The sequence below is a fragment of the Girardinichthys multiradiatus genome, chromosome Y (assembly GCF_021462225.1).
Source record: "Girardinichthys multiradiatus isolate DD_20200921_A chromosome Y, DD_fGirMul_XY1, whole genome shotgun sequence".
In the NCBI taxonomy this organism is placed as follows: domain Eukaryota; kingdom Metazoa; phylum Chordata; class Actinopteri; order Cyprinodontiformes; family Goodeidae; genus Girardinichthys; species Girardinichthys multiradiatus.
Window position 1 is genome coordinate 5,480,550 of NC_061818.1, and position 19,080 is coordinate 5,499,629.

General features: G+C 40.4%; 2 protein-coding genes across 4 annotated transcripts in view; both read right to left on the minus strand.

The window, feature by feature from the left end:
* Positions 1 to 1,228: 1,228 nt before the first annotated feature.
* LOC124864549 (probable dual specificity protein phosphatase DDB_G0281963) lies at positions 1,229 to 6,694 on the minus strand. The gene is made up of 5 exons (XM_047359371.1): positions 6,509 to 6,694; positions 6,143 to 6,235; positions 5,201 to 5,360; positions 4,869 to 4,992; positions 1,229 to 2,292 (listed from the first exon to the last, which is right to left on the minus strand). The coding sequence occupies exons 2-5, from the start codon at positions 6,233 to 6,235 to the stop codon at positions 1,500 to 1,502; spliced, it is 1,170 nt and encodes a 389-aa protein (XP_047215327.1). The 5' UTR covers positions 6,509 to 6,694; the 3' UTR covers positions 1,229 to 1,499.
* A 4,036-nt stretch (positions 6,695 to 10,730) lies between these two features.
* The window catches only part of LOC124864547 (AP-2 complex subunit alpha-1-like), a 39,127-nt gene continuing 30,777 nt past the window's right edge, over positions 10,731 to 19,080 (minus strand). For all 3 annotated transcript variants that reach the window (XM_047359367.1, XM_047359366.1, XM_047359369.1), the window contains 7 exons: positions 18,742 to 18,824; positions 16,114 to 16,203; positions 15,692 to 15,815; positions 15,311 to 15,427; positions 14,830 to 14,899; positions 14,534 to 14,668; positions 10,731 to 12,576 (listed from right to left, as the gene is read on the minus strand). In XM_047359367.1, the coding sequence (XP_047215323.1) occupies positions 12,499 to 12,576; positions 14,534 to 14,668; positions 14,830 to 14,899; positions 15,311 to 15,427; positions 15,692 to 15,815; positions 16,114 to 16,203; positions 18,742 to 18,824 (697 nt within the window). In that variant the 3' untranslated portion in view covers positions 10,731 to 12,498. The remainder of the gene's footprint in view (positions 12,577 to 14,533; positions 14,669 to 14,829; positions 14,900 to 15,310; positions 15,428 to 15,691; positions 15,816 to 16,113; positions 16,204 to 18,741; positions 18,825 to 19,080) is intronic.

The following is a 19,080-nucleotide window of genomic DNA, read 5'->3' on the forward strand; positions in this document are numbered from 1 at the left end:
ACCAACAGAAAGTAGAGTATAACTATAAAGAGGAAGGAAATTGATTCGTGGTTTCAAATGTTATTGCAGCTAGAAATATTCAAATTTTTTGCATTACTTTTCATTGCCTTTACTCTGATACCCTAAAGTAAAATCCAGTGCAACCAGCTGCCTTCAAAAGTTACCCAATCAGTAAACAGAGTCCAGCTGTGTGTTTCAAACGTTTGTTAGACATCATTAGAGAACAATTATCATGTAGAACAACCCTTCACTAATTGAAGTGAAAACCTCATCTTGACTTGACCAAACCTACTTCCAGTCATTGTCTCCTAACAGCTCAGCTTTTGTCCAGCCTTAATATTGAATGGTAAAATGGTAAATGGACTGAACTTACGTTGTCTCGTAGAAGTATTCATACCCTTTGAACGTTTCCACATATTGTCACATTACAACCACAAACATAAATAGATTGTTTTGAATGTTATGTGAAAGACCAACACAAAGTGGTATATGTGAAGTCGAATGAAAATTATAGCTGTACCATTTGTAAGAAGAGTGGTCAAGTATGCACCCAGTTATGTCACAAACTTGTTGATGGTTTTTTAGCAACTTGCTAAAGGACATTTAACCAAATGTTAGTATAATTTTGAACCTGTATGCTTTTTTGTGTTAAACTTTTTTGATAATTAGCACAACACTTTCAAAATAAAAGTCTAGGATCCGTTCCAATACAATCTCAAAGAATAAATTATTATAGGTACTAAAACATTAGTAATATGTAATGAGATTTATTTAATTATTATTATTATTAAGTAATAGGGATTAAAAATGAAACTCTCTCAACCAGGATTATATTGCTGGTCAAATCCCATTTGCAGTTTAAATGTGTAAATATGTTTGAGTCCAAGCAGAACATGCTTAAATAATGATGGCCCCTCATACTGCCTGCGGCTAGGTTATTACATTTCAGCACCTACCTTTATCACCATTAATATTTTCTGTTTCTCAATAAATTTTAACAATTGTTTTACTGCCCAGCACTAATTAAATTGACACTAATATACACAATCTAGGTTTTAAAAATGGTTGCAGTTATATATTGGGTCATCATTCCATAGTGTTCAAAGAATGGTTCAAATGCATCATTGAAGCCCCCAAATTAATATAATATTCAAGTTGTCAATGAGTGCATAAAAAACTTGTGACCATTACTATAAGTTCTTCCACTGACTGAAAAAATGCAACAAGACATGGTTGCAATGTGGTCTTTAATTAATTTTAAGATGCTGCACCACAGACTTTTCAAAACTGCTGCAGCTGAGAAAGAGAAACATAAGTTGACGACTGTCAGTACGTAACAAACAAGAAGCTATTGACAAGAATAATTTTCATATTCAGCTCTTCAATAAAAATAAATAAATAGAAGACAATAGTTTCCTCAGTATTTATCTAAATCACATGTGTGGTTGGTTTTGGTATGATGAACATGCACGGTAGCCAACCCTAGCCACGTTCCACCTTCAGCACCTATAGGGCAGTGCAGGCTGTCCCATCTTCACAAGGTGGACAAACACCCCTCCCAGGAGCACTCTCTCCCCCCAGTCCAACAACTTGTTCAGAGTGATGCTGAACGGCGACAGCAGGCCCTGTTCCTTCACCTCAGTTCGGCTGCACTTACTGCGGCAGGGACCCTGCTCCCTGTGGGGGTCCCCAGCCGGCACGCAGAAGTTGCTGTTGCTCCCTGGCTCTGCCTCTGCCCTGTCCCAGCCATGGATGTGGAGTGCTTCTGCCACTCGGGTTTCTCCTGAGTGAGGGCTGCTGCTGGCTGAGGAGGGCTGGCAGGTTCCCAAGGGCGTCAAAGAGAGCGTGAGGCTTTTACGTTTCTCTATGAGTGAAGCAGAGTTTGATGGGAATTGTAGTTGTGTGCACTTTGGTACAGGTTTTCTGGGCTCACAAAGGCTCAAAGCTGGAACCTCAAATGGTTTCTGGTTGCATTGTTGGTTTTGACACGTGGTCAGATCAAGAGTCCAAGGTCCCTGCTTGTTCCCACTGTCATCTAAGAGTGAGTATATCTGCTGTGTTGTGTCCTTATGGTGTGATGAGTCCTCAGTGACATTGTGGGCCTGATAGTTTTTGTTCTGACTGCATAGAGACCCGTTGGCCATGTCATCCGTTGATGGCCCCTGATTCTTCTGCTGCTGCCTGATCAAGTCACAGCTGGAATCCTTCTGATTCAAGGTGTTTTGGAAGTGCTGCAGCTGACCCAGAAAGTTGAAGTTTGGGGAAATGGCGGGTCGACGTTCTTTCACAAACCTTATAAGGGGAGAAAGAGGATGTGGGTCAGAGCTACTAGTGGACCACAATTCACAAGATGACTAATCTGCTCTGTAAATAACAGCAAAATAGAAAAGGAAACAGAGAACACAGCCAATAAGATTCATCATTACAAAGAGAAGATGGGTCCACCACAGCGTGTCGTAAGCAAACATAAGTGATTGGTGAAAGGACCATTAAGGCTTGAGAGGGCTGAAGACGACCCAGTGTTGCTACATTTCTGAGCCACCAGGTGAGGTTTGAAAGTTTAGCAACAGTCAGTGTGTGACAGGGTAAACCAACTGTTTAGCTGGATGGTTTGATGCATGGTTGCCATATTCTCATATATAGCCTATAAATATAATGACTTTAAAAATGACCACCAAATATTTTTACCCATAATGCCTGTTGTGTAGCTTACATAAAGGGTAATTATGATGTTTATGCAATGGAGGATACTAGTTTAATAGTTGAAATTGGACCGGGGTCCCAATCAAGGTATTTTAAAATGATCTGTTGAGGAATAGCAGTCTAAAGTCAACTCCCAATCCATCCACGTTGTTGTTTTAGTGTTTGTGTATTTATGTGAGCTGCACTAATAGTATAAACTAGATTTTACTCTACCAGTTTTTAAAACTCATGCTTGTTTTCATATGCAAAATTGTACCATAAGCTGTTTACCTATTACTTACATGTTGACCTAAGACATCTAGCTGTTCCCTAAAAAAGTTTTTTTCACCATTTACAATGACATTTACAGTGAAAGAGGGACTGCATTGGCTGCTGCGGCATCCCCACTGTTTGTGTCTTGTTCCCTGTGCTTTGCTCACACAGCTTCCTGTGTGGAAGGAAAATGCACAGAGCAGCTGAAAAACACTTTCTGATGCAAGTTGTGTTCCTACACCATAAACTGGAACCACATTGAAATATGTCATGCGGAAATTTATAAACAAGTAGTTTAAACCAGAGCGTAAACATGCTAATGTTAGCCATACAGCAGGAGCAATAAGTGACTTTATTAAAGACTTGCTGTATGTGTGAGTCATATATATCATTAAAAACATATGAGAAAATCTGTACTTATGTTTTAAATAAATAGTTGTTAGAACATTTGTTTCCTTAACTCCATTAAACCTGTGTTAAGAGCAGGAAATCAAGGCTGTCTTAGAGAGTCCCCAGTTAGGACAAAGTATCTACTGCTGTGATCAGAATATTGTTGGCAAATATCTTCATATTTTTTGGGAATGTCCCTCTGTGTCTGGCCTCTGGTCCAGGGTGCATGGTTGCCTGGAAAGTTTTGTAGGATTCCCCATTCCTTTGCATCACCCCCTACTCCTGTTCAATGATGATTCCGGTCTTAGTGGCAATACCAGAATGGCACAGAAGAAAGTTATATTTGCAGGATTAACCGCCGCTAAAAAGACCATAATATGTTCATGCTTTTCACCAGATATTTCATCAGCAAAAGAATGGCTGCACCATTTTAGAGACATTGCTGTTTCAGAAAGGTCACTGGCTGTCATACATAAAGCGCGGGCATCTACTACGCAGGCCTGGGACGCTTTTATCAGGTATCTCTCTGACATAACATTCCTTGCTCGTCTTAAATATGAGCAAGGAATGTTTTTTTTGTTTGTTTACTTTATCTTGGTAGGTCACCCCAATTCCTGTCTTCTACTTCTCCCCTTTCTAATTATTTTTGTGTACTATATATATGTGCATACGGTTTGTATATGTAGGGGCATGTCGGTGTCTGGGTAAATGCCCTTAAAATTCTTTATTGGCAAGGCAATGGCGCTATGTTTGTAATATAAAGTACAAATTGTTCAATAAATTAGTTTGTCACAGCAAAAATATCTACTGCTATCAACCTAACAAATAGGACAGACTGGAGTCTCAGAATAGGACTCAGTTTTGGCAAAGTCTAATCTTAAACAATTTGGATTGTTTCAGGGACATCCATAATCTATAGGTTGTCTTTCATTGTCGGCAAACATGTTGTCAAAACTTACATCAGATGTCCGTCATCTTTGATTTCAAAATGACCACCAATTTTTTTCTCCTATTATTACTTAATTTCTCTGATAACGAGCCACACATTAGGAGTATCAAGTAATTGTGCGGTATAATTGGTGGCCATATTTAAATCCAGTATTAGTTGAGGCCAGATGTTTCCTTCCTTCTTTTTGTAACACCAATGTTTAAAGCATCTTTTATGCAAAATTTCCTGCTTTCCACAAAAAATGAATTATTTAGAACATTACCTGCTACTTATTTTAAATGAAACCAAACAACCATGGGCACCGAGCTAGCAATCCTTGCTGAAAAACAAATCTATTTTCTTCTCCAAGTTAAAATCCAAAACATCTTTTTATCACAACAAAATCTGAAATGGTAAAGCTATTTATTATTTGATTAAATATAGGTACTCTATCTAATTCATCATTTTCTGAAATAAGACATGTGTACAGTTGCCCATTACCTCTTAAAACATTTTCAGAACACATAGAACACAACAGCATTTAAAGCTAGTTACTTGAAGTTGAAGGCAAGAAAGGATGGCCTGTGTGCAGTACCTGTAGGCATGGTCCAGATCCATTTCCAAGCTGTACATGATGTAGGCCACAGCCAGAGCTGGGGAGCGAGAGATTCCTGCTGCACAGTGCACCAAAACCGAAGCCCCAGAGGAGATGGCTGCATCTGCACACACCACACAGCAGCAGGTAAACCTGCATGTCAGCAGGCCTCATTCAGCTAGCGCAAATAAGACTAAATAACCAGACAGCTGTTTGCATTAAAATGTTAGCATTGCGTGCAGACGGCTGAAAAACTATGAAGCAGATGTTTAAGCCGCTGGTGGCATTTTAAGAAATTTTGCATGATAAAAGGAGGGAGGGAGAGTCCTGACCAATGAAGTTCAGTGCCTTTGGGATCCAGGGCAGCAGGTCATCCCACAGAGAGTCATCGATGGGGATGCGCAGGTATCTGGAGCGGGGCAGGAAAGAAGGCTGGGGGCAGCATCTGCTCACACTCAGAACATAGGAAATACCCAGAGAAGCCAGCCGGTCCTGCCGACACACACACACATTTTTCTATTACTCTATCTGCACAGTGGGCATACTCTAATTCAGAAAACTCCAGCTGTGCATTTAAAAAAATACATGTTTAATTTGTTCTAAATCAAAATCGAGAGACAAACTCTGAGTTGTTTAAGGAGTAAATTCATGTACATTTCCTGTCACACTGTGTGTTTTAGTTTGCTTGTTTTCTCCTCAGGGGTGAATGGAGTTGTGTTATTGTGTATTTATGTTACTAAACATAACTATAACATTACTATTTAATTTCCCTTTGGGATTAATAAAGTAGTTTTGAATTGAATTTGAATTTAAACGAACTTTAAATAAAAAATATTTGGAGCAAAGATTAACAGTAAATGATATAATGATGGGCTAACAAAGCAAGCTGGATAATACACTGACAACTAGCTTAGCATAAATAACTCCATCCTAAACAGTGACACCAACACTGTATGTAAGAAGTAAGCCTATTCATTTTCTAATGAGTTCAGCTTTTTCCACGTCAATAAAGACATATTTCCCTTGCTTTTTCATCCATTTTGTATCTGCTCTGTAAAGGTAAAACAGTGTTGAATCTGCTGTAGGTTATTTTGCATTTATTTTATTTTGTTTTTCATTGTTTTGTCCTTCATAATGCCAGGTTAAACCCATCGAGTTCTGTTCTGACTTTTGGTTTTCCACCCTAAGATTCTAGGTGGCCCTTATCTGGCCGCCCCTATAACGTCCTGGATGCGCCCCTGTGTCTGCGCGGATTGTGCTGTTTTGGTTCCTACCTGCGTCACGTTGCGCTCAGCTCCAAGGTAGAGCCGCGGCAGGATCACGGACAGTGGGGGTCGCTCCGCCTCTGAGTCCCGGGACAAGACCATCTGCAGCGTCACAACAACATATATGGTGGCATTTTTTGTGCTTTTTTTTTTTACGAGGGTATTTTTCATGCATTTTCCTCTTAGTTGGGAGGACTGTAAATTGCATGAAGTGGAGCAATAACTAAAATCTTATTCTTCTTAGAGCAGAGCAGCGAGGATGATTATTGAGCTTCTGCAGCTTTATTAGACAACAATCTATTTCTAAACAGACAATGTTCTACTGGTCATTTTCCCGCATGCACACATGATTTTTTAAAAACAAACATCACTTACAGTGGAACGTCCTCCTCTTGCAGCAGCAGCTCAGTCTTGCAGAAGCTTCCTCTCCTCTGTTTGCCGTTAGATGATCAACACACCGTCCGCAGCAGCTTTCTGGAAACTCTGCGTGCTGGTCGCTGTGTTCTCTGAAGCTGCTCTGCTTCTAAACGATGAGCTCATCCTCTTTCCAACAATAGCTCAGTTATGCGTGATGTCATCTTCAGCCAATCAGCGTGATTCCTCACGCGCAGGCGCGCCGCCTCTTGGAAACAACCATGTGCGATAAACTAGAATATTATTGAAAATTCCTTTAGTGCGGTAACTCCATCACTGGGTGAAAAACATTATATAGATTCCACATAGACTGGTGTTTTCAAGCCTTTATTTCTGGTAAATCTGATTGTCTGCTTACAGCCAAACATGACATTTAAGATTAGAATATATCAGACCAGTAAATAACATTTTAATACAGAAACGTGGGCTTTACAAAAAGTATGTTTAAACCCTGCTTAAAGGTTGTTATTTTCAGAAGGAACTTTTAATCTGACAATTGAGCCTCATCAGAACACAGATTCTGATTTATTGAATATGACTGTAACGGAGTCTCGCCAGTCACAGGAGCTGCTGATCATCTTCTACCCTGCCATTACTCAGTCTGTTTTGTGCTCATCTCTTTGTGGTTTTTCCCATCAACAAAACAGGACATGTCCAAACTACAACGAACACTTAAGTCTGCAGAGAGGATCATCTGGGCTGACCCTTCTATCTAGGACAAAGAGAACAAGTCTAGGGTCAGGAAAAGGGCAGCTAACATCTCTACAGACCCCACACATCCTGGACACAAACTGTTCAGACTTTCACCTCCAGGTTGGCACTACAGAGCGCATTTGCAAAAACCAGCCGCCACAGAGACAAGTTTTTTCATCCAGGCTGTTTCTCTGATGAACTCGTACCAGAGTGCCCAGGTCTATACCCTGCATAATTGTATAATTCAACCATGTCTTCTTTTGTAAACAAAATAACAGGGTATATGTTCACACTTACAAAAATATTTTATTTCCCCTTTATAATCCCAAATAAAATGTCCTCTTTGTGCACAAACGTGTTGAATAAAGCTGATCCTGATCCACTTCTGTTAGTCTGCCCCTGGGAAGCTGTGTACAATGTACAGGGGTTGGACAATGAAACTGAAACACCTGGTTTTAGACCACAATAATATATTAGTATGGTGTAAGACCTCCTTTTGCGGCCAATACAGCGTCAATTCGTCTTGGGAATGACATATACAAGTCCTGCACAGTGGTCAGAGGGATTTTAAGCCATTCTTCTTGCAGGATAGTGGCCAGGTCACTACGTGATACTGGTGGAGGAAAACGTTTCCTGACTCGCTCCTCCAAAACACCCCAAAGTGGCTCAATAATATTTAGATCTGGTGACTGTGCATGGGAGATGTTCAACTTCACTTTCATGTTCATCAAACCAATCTTTCACCAGTCTTGCTGTGTGTATTGGTGCATTGTCATCCTGATACACGGCACCGCCTTCAGGATACAATGTTTGAACCATTAGATGCACATGATCCTCAAGAATGGTTCAGTAGTCCTTGGCAGTGACGCGCCCATCTAGCACAAGTATTGGGCCAAGGGAATGCCATGATATGGCAGCCCAAACCATCACTGATCCACCCCCATGCTTCACTCTGGGCATGGAACAGTCTGGGTGGTACGCTTCTTTGGGGCTTCTCCACACCGTAACTCTCCCAGATGTGGGGAAAACAGTAAAGGTGGACTCATCAGAGAACAATACATGTTTCACATTGTCCACAGCCCAAGATTTGCGCTCCTTGCACCATTAAAACCGACGTTTGGCTTTGGCATGAGTGACCAAAGGTTTGGCTATAGCAGCCCGGCCGTGTATATTGACCCTGTGGAGCTCCCGACGGACAGTTCTGGTGGAAACAGGAGAGTTGAGGTGCACATTTAATTCTGCTGTGATTTGGGCAGCCGTGGTTTTATGTTTTTTGGATACAATCCGGGTTAGCACCAGAACATCCCTTTCAGACAGCTTCCTCATGTGTCCACAGTTAATCCTGTTGGATGTGGTTTGTCCTTCTTGGTGGTATGCTGACATTACCCTGGATACCGTGGCTCTTGATACATCACAAAGACTTGCTGTCTTGGTCACCGATGCGCCAGCAAGATGTGCACCAACAATTTGTTCTCTTTTGAACTCTGGTATGTCACCCATAATGTTGTGTGCATTTCAATATTTTGAGCAAAACTGTGCTCTTACCCTGCTAATTGAACCTTCACACTCTGCTCTTACTGGTGCAATGTGCAATCAATGAAGACTGGCTACCAGGCTGGTCCAATTTAGCCATGAAACCTCCCACACTAAAATGACAGGTGTTTCAGTTTCATTGTCCAACCCCTGTAGATTACCATTGTCAGTGTATGAATGTGTGTATGACTGATTGTTGTGTAAAGCACTTTGGGGTAGATGAAGCACAACACAAGTGTAGGCCAATGGCTGAAGCATGGTATCCCACTTTTCTTGAAGGTCAATATGGTTCTGAGGTACAAGTTATGGGCCTCTAGGCACCAACTGTTAATCTCCTAGGTTTTCTATAAGATTTAGGTCTGGAGAAATTGGAGGTCACTCCTTTCAAGGTACTCCAGTCTCCAGCAGCCATTCCCTAATGGTGTGACCTTGATGAGCTGGAGCATTGTTTTCAAAGATGAAATTAGTCCTGTGTTGTTCATGCAGGGTCACAAAGTCTGGATTATTAGTGTTAATCAGGTAGTATGGGCTTGTCTCTGTACCATCCAAGTGTAGGGGAGTTCTGCATTGAGCAGAAACACCAATTAATGATTCATTTCTATAATTAAACATTTTGTTCATTTTTTGTTTCTACATTTATAGTTTCCCATGAAATAAATGTTTTAAGTATTTCTTTTTTATTGAACTATAGGACATTAGGACCTCCTTGTCATTTTGCCCCAGATTAATTAACAATCCTATTTCCCCAACAGTGGGAATTCTCAGATCATGTAATGTACTTACCGAGCAGGGGCGGTTGTTGCATGAACACTGGCTTGGGCTTGGGCCAGTCCCCCCCCCCTTCTAAACAGTGTTCAGGGGCCGTTAGTTGACAGCAGCAGGGAACCTTTGGGCTGGTAACTCAGCTGTTTGTCTCAACATCCCTTCTGTCTCCCCCTATTTTCTTGTCTGCCTACTGTCGGAAAAATAAAGGCCTCTAGTGCCACAAAAAAAAAAAAAGATTTTACACTTTCGACCAATTTGGTATGATTTACCTTATAGCTTTCCCACAATAAAACCTAGAAACTCGTTTTTGATAAGATATTGACAACAATATGATCCACAAGCATTAAGAGTCCTTTCCTATATTTCCTTACAGTGCAAATGCTGGATGTGTTATTTATCCCTATTCAAGTTGAAGCATTATGGAAACTTGGAAATCAGACTTTTTTTTGCACAAATGTAACATCCTGACCAAGGTCTTCACCATGGCATTAGACTGAGCCAAAATCATTTTTTCTACAATGTTCCTAAAACCTGCAGGATACAGTTTTTATGGTCTTGCTGTTCAAGCCATTTGTCACGTCAACAAATACCCAATTATGCTCCGTTAGTTTTGGCTGCTAGTTTAGAACGTAGTAAGCTTGTTGTTAACATTGTAGATCATTACTTTGGATGCGCTTTTTCAGCTTGATTTTACCTGACTGGCTAGTCAGAAACCCAAGAATCCAATCTTTCTCAGGTCAGTGAACACAGCATAACTAAATGCTACCAGATCATATTAACACTCTTTGGTGTAAATGCTAACTCAAAGGGAGAGAAAAATGAACAATCCAACTTGGTCATTTTTTTTGGAACATGCTGGATTTGGAAAGGTTGGAATAGAGATCCACATTTTCTAAGGAATGCAAACAGGAAATTGTTTTAGTGATGTTAACTGTACTAATACACCAAATATTAGATACTACAAGTTCTGTTTTTGTATTAAGATAGTGTAACACTTATTTTTAGTGTCTGCTTGCACACCCGCACACAAACAGTGACATTACTGCCCATAGCAGGACAACATATAAAACTTACACTGTTTTTGTATCAGTTTATAATCTGAATCAGCAAGTAAAAGCTTTACATAAAACAAAGGTGGAAAACTGACTGGTCAATCAGTGTTATGACTGTAATGAACACAGGAGTCATCTAGTCAGATATATGGCATAGTTTTACTTCACATTTTTTTCATTACAGAGTAAATCTTAAGTCTAACACAGGTATTGGGCAGCTTCTTAACACCGATACATGAGGCTGCATTAGCTAGTGGATACTGCATAAACACACACACACAAACTCACTTACACACACTCACAAAATGACTAAATCTTTCACTACAAAGTTCAATATCCTGCGACTGCTGTGCAGTCACAAAATGTAATGCGACCATGTGTTAGAAATGTCTTTAGGCTTCCCCCCCACCCCTCACCGGTTTACTGCCACATACAACCATTCACACACACACATATATATACCGAGTCCCCTGTAGCTGTAAAGGGCATCTGGGTGTCTCACATCCTGTCCTCCCAAAACATCAGTGCTTGAAAGTGGCAGGAAGCCCGGAGAAGAGTTGTGCAGCTCTATATGATAATTGAAGCAGTCTAAACTTCAAAGATTTATTGTAGTGGTTGGTTAAACATCCCATTAAACAGCATAAACCCATCTGATAAGTATTTGCTGAAAAGCAGAAATATGGATGTATGGAAGATGAGACTCACCTCTCTATGCTGGACTGCTTATAAAGGGCTTCATTTAAAAACCAAAAAAATTCTCCATATAAATGTTTGGGCAGCCACCCACACCAACACCATCTTCATTAAGGTGTGACATCCACAAGCCAAGGAGTAAAACTGGAGAGCTTGGAGAAGCAGCTGTGTACCTAACCTCACCTAACCACTTGTTCCTCATCTGCACACATCTCACTTGTGTTGATCAGAAGCAAAAACAACCAGATTTATTTTCTTTCTCCAAAATAAAGTTCGAGTTCTACAGAAATAAGACAGCAGTGATGAGATCGGGCAACTTGCCATTTCTGCAAGTGATAAACTTCTCTGCCTCTTCAAGCTGTTCACTGAGCCGAGTCCACAGCAGTGGATGGGACAGGCCAGACTGAAACCTGTGACTGTTTGGTCTCTGCTCTGGTCTCATCTCTGTCTATTCTGCGCCATTAATCAACCTGAACAGCATGGATTAGCCAACCACCAGGATTCTTAGCAAGCACAAAGGGAATGTCTCAAAAAATAAAGTGATTCACTGGCACATATTTATATACACAACAAGAACAAGTGCACAAGCTGACAGAAATGAAGGATTACTCCTAGCAGGGCTAGATGAGAGGAATGAATGGGAGAGCATGTCAAAAACTCAAGTCTAGGATCCGAACACATGAAGTGCATTTTCAGCAGGAATGCTTGATGTTCCCTCAGCAGGTCTGACCACAGGGAATCACGCTTGTGGGTGGGGTTGGGATAGTAGTGTGTGGGTGTGCAACTAGTAGCTTCTCCCTTTTATCTTCAAGGAATGTTGCACTAATAAAATCTTTTCCACAGCAGTCAGTACTAAAGTCAGGATGAGCAAAATGAAACCCCAGTACAACCACAGGACACACCCACACACCCCCCTCCACACACACACACACACACACACCAGCTACACGGGTAAACCAACAAAACCAAGATTGTAGCATTGTGTTAATAAACAAGTAAAAGATGAACTGGAATCAGAATCTGGGACACAAATAATGACAATAATATTGCTGCGGCTGCAGGCAGCAGCTGCACTTTCCCTTATGCAGGTTACACCTTTTTTTTCTTTTTTTACTCAATGACTCTTTGTTGGAGGCAGGAGGACAGGTGTGGCAGGAGGGCTGGAGGGAGAGGTCGCTGGTGGGGATGGTAGGAGTACTGGTCAAGGTCTGGACTCTAGAACTGTTGGGCCAGCAGCTCGCAGAGACGCATGGACACGGAGTCTTTGCTGGAGCGCAGAGTCAGACGATACATCTGCAAAAACACAGTTGCATACAGTGACCAAGCTGGAGGAAATGTAACAGGTCACATAATCCCATATGGTCTGGGATATCGGCCTACAGTATATGTTATTGTCTCTGCCGATCAAATTTAAGACAAGTCTGTCTTTATTGCTCAATAGATGACATTGTGATGCTCAAAGTGATGCTTGAGCGTTTACTGTCGTGGCCCCAAAGCTCTGGAACGAACTGTCTCAGCTGATGTTTTTAAAGCTCACTTGAAAACACACTTTTATCCTTTAGCTTTTAAGCCAGAGTGACATTAACATTGACTGATTGTGTTTTTAGGATTTTAATTGTTAAACACACAACACTGAGGGCTGCACTAACCTAAACACTCTGAGGGAGATCTTACCAAGGAAAGAAGACTCACTATTTTTAGTATCAGAGAGGTGTTGAAAATTAGGAAGTGGTTTAAAAAGAAAATGTGCTTTCTGCAGAGCCATGATTGTTGATTTATGCTGCTAAAACAGAGAACTAGAGCTTCAGTGGATGCTGATTAACTTGCTTTGTCACCATTATATACGTTTGTCATAATGGTGACAAAGTAAAGTGCAGCAAGGCTCACTAACATCAGAACAACTAATGTTGCAACAACAGGTCATCATTTCTTTCTAAATAGCCACCTGACTTTGCACATCAAATGACAGGCTAACGCTAGCTTGTTGTTGTTAGATGAAACTTTCAACCAATAACTTGATTTTGCTGGGTTTTTGTCTTGCTGACATTCTCTTTGTTAAACAGCAGACGGTGACAAGCACAGCTAAGGAGGCAGAGCCTGAGTAAGGTGTATGTCACAAACAACAACAAGGCAAAGATGGTGGGGGCGATAAAAATGTAGACACCAGCAAACTCTAAATGAGCACAGCTAACCACTTGAGACAGCAGCATACTGTGAATGTGAATTGAGTTGTATCGGGTTTTTCATCAACATGAATCGGATCATTGGCACTGTATCGACAGACTCTTTGTATCGGCCACAGACCAGGGATGCACAGCCCTATACTCCAGGAAAGGCACATAGACACAGCCAATTTAGTAATACTGGCAGTAATAATTGGGCTAACGACTAATAATAAGTACTATTATATTATATACAGAATGCATTTATAAGAATACAGGACAACAGGGCTCATTATAACTAAAGATGAATAATGCTTCCTGCTATAGCAGTGTCTCCAAACGTTTTGCACCACAAGCCAAAATCACCAAACTGAAAGTACCCAGAGGACTTTTTTCTTTCAATTAATATAAAATAATCTTATTCTGAATTCTGTCCTTTTTTCCTGCTGAACAATGAATTAAACATGCAATATTAATATTTTTATGAAACAAAGTAGACCTTTTTTATTAAAAAAAGAAAAAGGTTTCAGTTGTTTGTCTTAGTTTACTAACCTTCAGGTTGAATGTTTTCCATTTTGTTGGTTTAAAAATGGTTTTTAGTCCTTTTCCAGCAACAAACAAGAACTTTCTTCAAAAAACTTTGATACATTTAGCCAAGTTTTTTTTTATTTTGTGGCACTAGTGGCATTTATTTTGTAAGTGGACCCAGAGGAAATGGGGTGGAGAGAGAGGAAGACATGCAACAAAGATCAACAGGCTGGGACTCAAACCAGCTGTACTGGGTTTGAGTCCAGACACCGGAGACCTGTGCTGCATGTCTTCCCCCTCTCTCCACTCAATTTCCAATCTTCCTACTTTGAAAAAATAACAAAAATAAACACCACTAGTGTCACAAGAAATTTAGAAAAGAAAACCCAAACGTTTCCATGTGCATCAGCTACATATTTTGGAGAATTAAAATGATTCAAAGGGTTGCAAACGGTCACTGGCCCACACACTGGTCATACAGCAACTTTACAGAGCAGACATGTGGAACAGAAACATGAGCTTCAATGGTAAACAGGGTCGGTGGTTCTGGATGCTATTACCTGTGCCTGTGCGTTTGGCTCCAGTCTTAGCAGGCACCCCACCTGCTGGCTCTTGGTTTGGATCACTCCAGCACAAACATAATTCTCAGGGTTTGGGTCAACATTGTCCAGTAAGGCCATTCCTAACCCCAGCAGCTGAGTGAGAACAGAACACCAATATTAAAAACAAGGAATGTTCTCAATGACTCAAAAAGAAACCAGGAGTTCTCCTACATCATCTGATAAAGATCCAATAGTTCACTGGGGGGCAAAGGTTACTCAGAGATTTACATTTCAGTGGGATAATCTAACCCTACCTTTGCTTTGATTACTTCAGTATCCATGCCGTGGTTGGCCTTGAATATCTTTTGTGCTTCTTGCTGAGGCCTGAAGAGAGACAAACAACTTTAAAAATGACCTTAAATAAATAAAATGGATGCTATAATTTAACACACAGGTAACTGCAAACTCAATAAAAAGTCTACAGCTCTTTAGGCTTAATCTTCATACCATTAGCAATAACTAAGGCCAAGGAGCACAGCTCAGGACCTTACAAGCTACAAGATTTTGTGATAGGGGCTACCTTCATTTAATATAAGCACACTGCTCTTCTTCACTCTATAGGAAACATTAGGTTTGGTAGAGCAGTTAATATGAATCAGAAACAGCATAGAAAATTTACACCAGCAGTGACTGTAGTTACCGCAGACACAAAAAAAAGCTTTAACAGAAGTCCAGCTGAGCTGTAAACCATACAGAGTCCTTTATCCCATAACACACACACACACACACACTCACTGGCTGAGCTGTTTCCAGCGCTGGAAGAAGTCTTGTGAGGCCATCTCAGTTGGCTGGAAGAACTTGTTGATTGTGACCGGCAGTTTGAGAGTCAGGTTTTGCAGAGCTCCTCCATATCTGACCATAGACAACAAAAACACGTTTGAAACATTAACAGTTCAGTGAGAACCTGTAACAAAACATAAAACCTAAACATTTGCTTTCATTGATTTCCATTTAGAGGTCTATACTCAGCAACATTTGTATTCACTGGAGTTATTTAATGACCAAAAAGGGACACGAGTTTATTCTTCTTCATGTTACAGCATCTAAACCTCGACGGACGTATGACTGTCAAACATTATCAGCTCATTAGCTTGTGGATCAACAGTAAAATCCTACCTGAACTTGATGTTGAGAAGCGGGGCATCAGAGAAATCAGTCAGGCACTCGATGTTCAGGACCTGTTGGATTTGGGCTCCACCCTCCACTAATGGTTCCACTGGTTTGCTCTGAACGTTGAGCTGTAGTCAGTTGTCAAGGACTTCCAACTACACAATGAAATCAGTGAGCTTTGTCCTCACATAGACGGGACTGAAGAACACTACACATTTTAGAGTTTAAATTACATTTTCATCCCTGTGTTTGTAAAAAAAAGAAAAGAGCCTGATCAAGCTTCAACTCTTCTTGATAAGTTTCAGCTTTCTTCTTTGACAGAAACTTTAACACAGAAGGAACACTGGTTTAGCTTATTTCATTGGCCACCTCTACCACATTTATCCCATTTACAGCTTTGGTATGTTCTGAGCATGCTCCAAGGATATGAGACTGTAGCTCTCCGGGACAGTTGACAGTGGTGGTAAAGCTGGCAAACTGTACTGATGTCTTGTTACCGTAGAACAAGTACATTCTCCCTGAGGAAGGAGGACATATGAACGGTTAGCATCGTGAAGATACATAGAAAAAGTTTCAGTTCAGAAGGAAAGTCTCATCCTTACTTTAACTGAGCCTATCCATACTCATACCTTGGAAACTATTCACATGCTTTGTAATGTTTCTCCTTTGGTCACATCTAAGCCACCAATTTCTGTTGATTTTCTTGGGATTTTATGTGACAGAACACCACAAGGTAGAGTATAGTAAAGTGGAAGGAAAATAATACAGTTTTTAAAAAATGTTTTGAAAATAATCTCAGAAGGACTCAGATCAGGACTTTGATTAGGCCATTTTAACACAAGACTATGGCTTTGATCTAAACCACCCCATTGTATCTCTGGCTGTATGTTGAGGTGGTCATCCTGCTGGAAGGTGAAGCTCTGCCTCAGTCTCATGTCCTCTGCAGCCTCTAACAGGTTTTCTTCCAGGATTGTCCTGGATTTAGCTCCATCCATCTCCCATCAATTCTGACCTGCTTCCTTGTTACTTCTGAAGAAAAACATCCACACAGCATCCTCTCTCCATGTTCAGATGATGGATTGAGCAGAGCTCTGGGAGATGTTCACAGCTTGGGTTATTGCTGTAGCACCATACCCTGCCTTCTACCCTAACTTCTACACAACTTTCTCCCCAACCTGTCTGCTGCTTGCCGTTAGTTGACAGCAGCAGGGAACCTTTGGGCTGGTAACTCAGCTGTTTGTCTCAACATCCCTTCTGTCTCCCCCTATTTTCGGAAAAATAAAGGCCTCTAGTGCCACAAAAAAAAAAAAAAAAGATTTTACACTTTTGACCAATTTGGTATGATTTACCTTATAGCTTTCCCACAATAAAACCTAGAAACTCGTTTTTGATAAGATATTGACAACAATATGATCCACAAGCATTAAGAGTCCTTTCCTATATTTCCTTACAGTGCAAATGCTGGATGTGTTATTTATCCCTATTCAAGTTGAAGCATTATGGAAACTTGGAAATCAGACTTTGTTTGCACAAATGTAACATCCTGACCAAGACTGTAGGTCTTCACCATGGCATTAGACTGAGCCAAAATCATTTTTTCTACAATGTTCCTAAAACCTGCAGGATACAGTTTTTATGGTCTTGCTGTTCAAGCCATTTGTCACGTCAACAAATACCCAATTATGCTCCGTTAGTTTTGGCTGCTAGTTTAGAACATAGTAAGCTTGTTGTTAACATTGTAGATCATTACTTTGGATGCGCTTTTTCAGCTTGATTTTACCTGACTGGCTAGTCAGAAACTCAAGAATCCAATCTTTCTCAGGTCAGTGAACACAGCATAACTAAATGCTACCAGATCATATTAACACTCTTTGGTGTAAATGCTAACTCAAAGGGAGAGAAAAATGAACAATCCAACTTGGTCATTTTTTTTGGAACATGCTGGATTTGGAAAGGTTGGAATAGAGATCCACATTTTCTAAGGAATGCAAACAGGAAATTGTTTTAGTGATGTTAACTGTACTAATACACCAAATATTAGATACTACAAGTTCTGTTTTTGTATTAAGATAGTGTAACACTTATTTTTAGTGTCTGCTTGCACACCCGCACACAAACAGTGACATTACTGCCCATAGCAGGACAACATATAAAACTTACACTGTTTTTGTATCAGTTTATAATCTGAATCAGCAAGTAAAAGCTTTACATAAAACAAAGGTGGAAAACTGACTGGTCAATCAGTGTTATGACTGTAATGAACACAGGAGTCATCTATACAACTCCCTCCCCAACCTGTCTGCTGTGTTCCTTGGTCTTCATAATGCAGCTTGTTCTCTAGTCTTCTCTAACAAACCTCTGAGGCTAGAAACAGAACAGCTGCAGTTAGACTGATTAACTCACACACAGATGGACTCTGGTAACTGATTAGGAGACCTCTGAAGGCAGCAGGTGGCACTGGATTTTATTTAGGGCTATCAGAGTAAAAGGAACGGAATTAGAATGGATGCCACAGTTTTTAGACTTTTATCTTGAAAAAATAATAATATCCCTGCATAATTTTTCCTTCCATTTCACAATCCTGCACTACTCTGTGTTGGTCTTCTTTATGAAATCCCAATAAATACATAGACGTCAGTGGTTACAAGGTGACACGGTGTAGAAAACAAGTATTGTATAAGGTACTTTATGTCAAACCCTCAGACACACTCATCCCAAGAAGCAACTCCAATGTATGGACATGTTGAGATAACTAAACAGGGCTGGAAAGAAGGTGAAAAACATCTCCAATGGTTCAAAAGTGAAGTTTTAACCATAGAGCCCTTGGAAAACTGTTTAAAACAACATGTTTACAACCAGGTGCACAAAACTACTAGATGTTGGTTTGTTTAGCTACTGTTCATCTTCATGGCAACAATATAAAGAGTAAATTCCAAGTCATTTCTGATCCGTTGTTACTGATGAAAGAGCTTTGACCAACATGAGTTCCACATAGGACGCAGATAATGCAGCATGGTAACACCAAGCCACAGCAGTCTGATGCTGAGAAAACTCACCTAGGTTCTGTCGGTATTCTGACTTGATGCCAATCTGCAGAAGCTGATTCTCAAACAGAACCCCATTGTTCTTGCAAACAAACCTGTAGGAGGACACAATTCAACATTTACCTCACCAAGTGTTCTTATTGTGTCCCTACTGCAGATGCTCTAATCTTTCAGACACCAGTCCATCAAGTGAATTAACTTGGCAAGGTACTAGTAATCATACCACCACTTGCTTTGCATCTACATTAATCATACAGGAGTCCTAAAACAAATGGATGATTAACAACAGCAATTTTACCATTTAAATATGTTTTAAGTCAATTATAAAAGCCAATCATGCAAACATGATAA

Bases quoted from the DNA above. Each gene is read 5' to 3' on its own strand.
- LOC124864549 (XM_047359371.1), bottom strand. From the start codon at position 6,235: ATGGTCTTGTCCCGGGACTCAGAGGCGGAGCGACCCCCACTGTCCGTG. The intron at 5,361-6,142 runs GTAGGAACCAAA...GTGTGTCGGCAG, and splicing joins CTGAGCGCAACGTGACGCAG to GACCGGCTGGCTTCTCTGGG. The intron at 4,993-5,200 runs GTCAGGACTCTC...TGGTGTGTGCAG, and splicing joins AAAGGCACTGAACTTCATTG to ATGCAGCCATCTCCTCTGGG.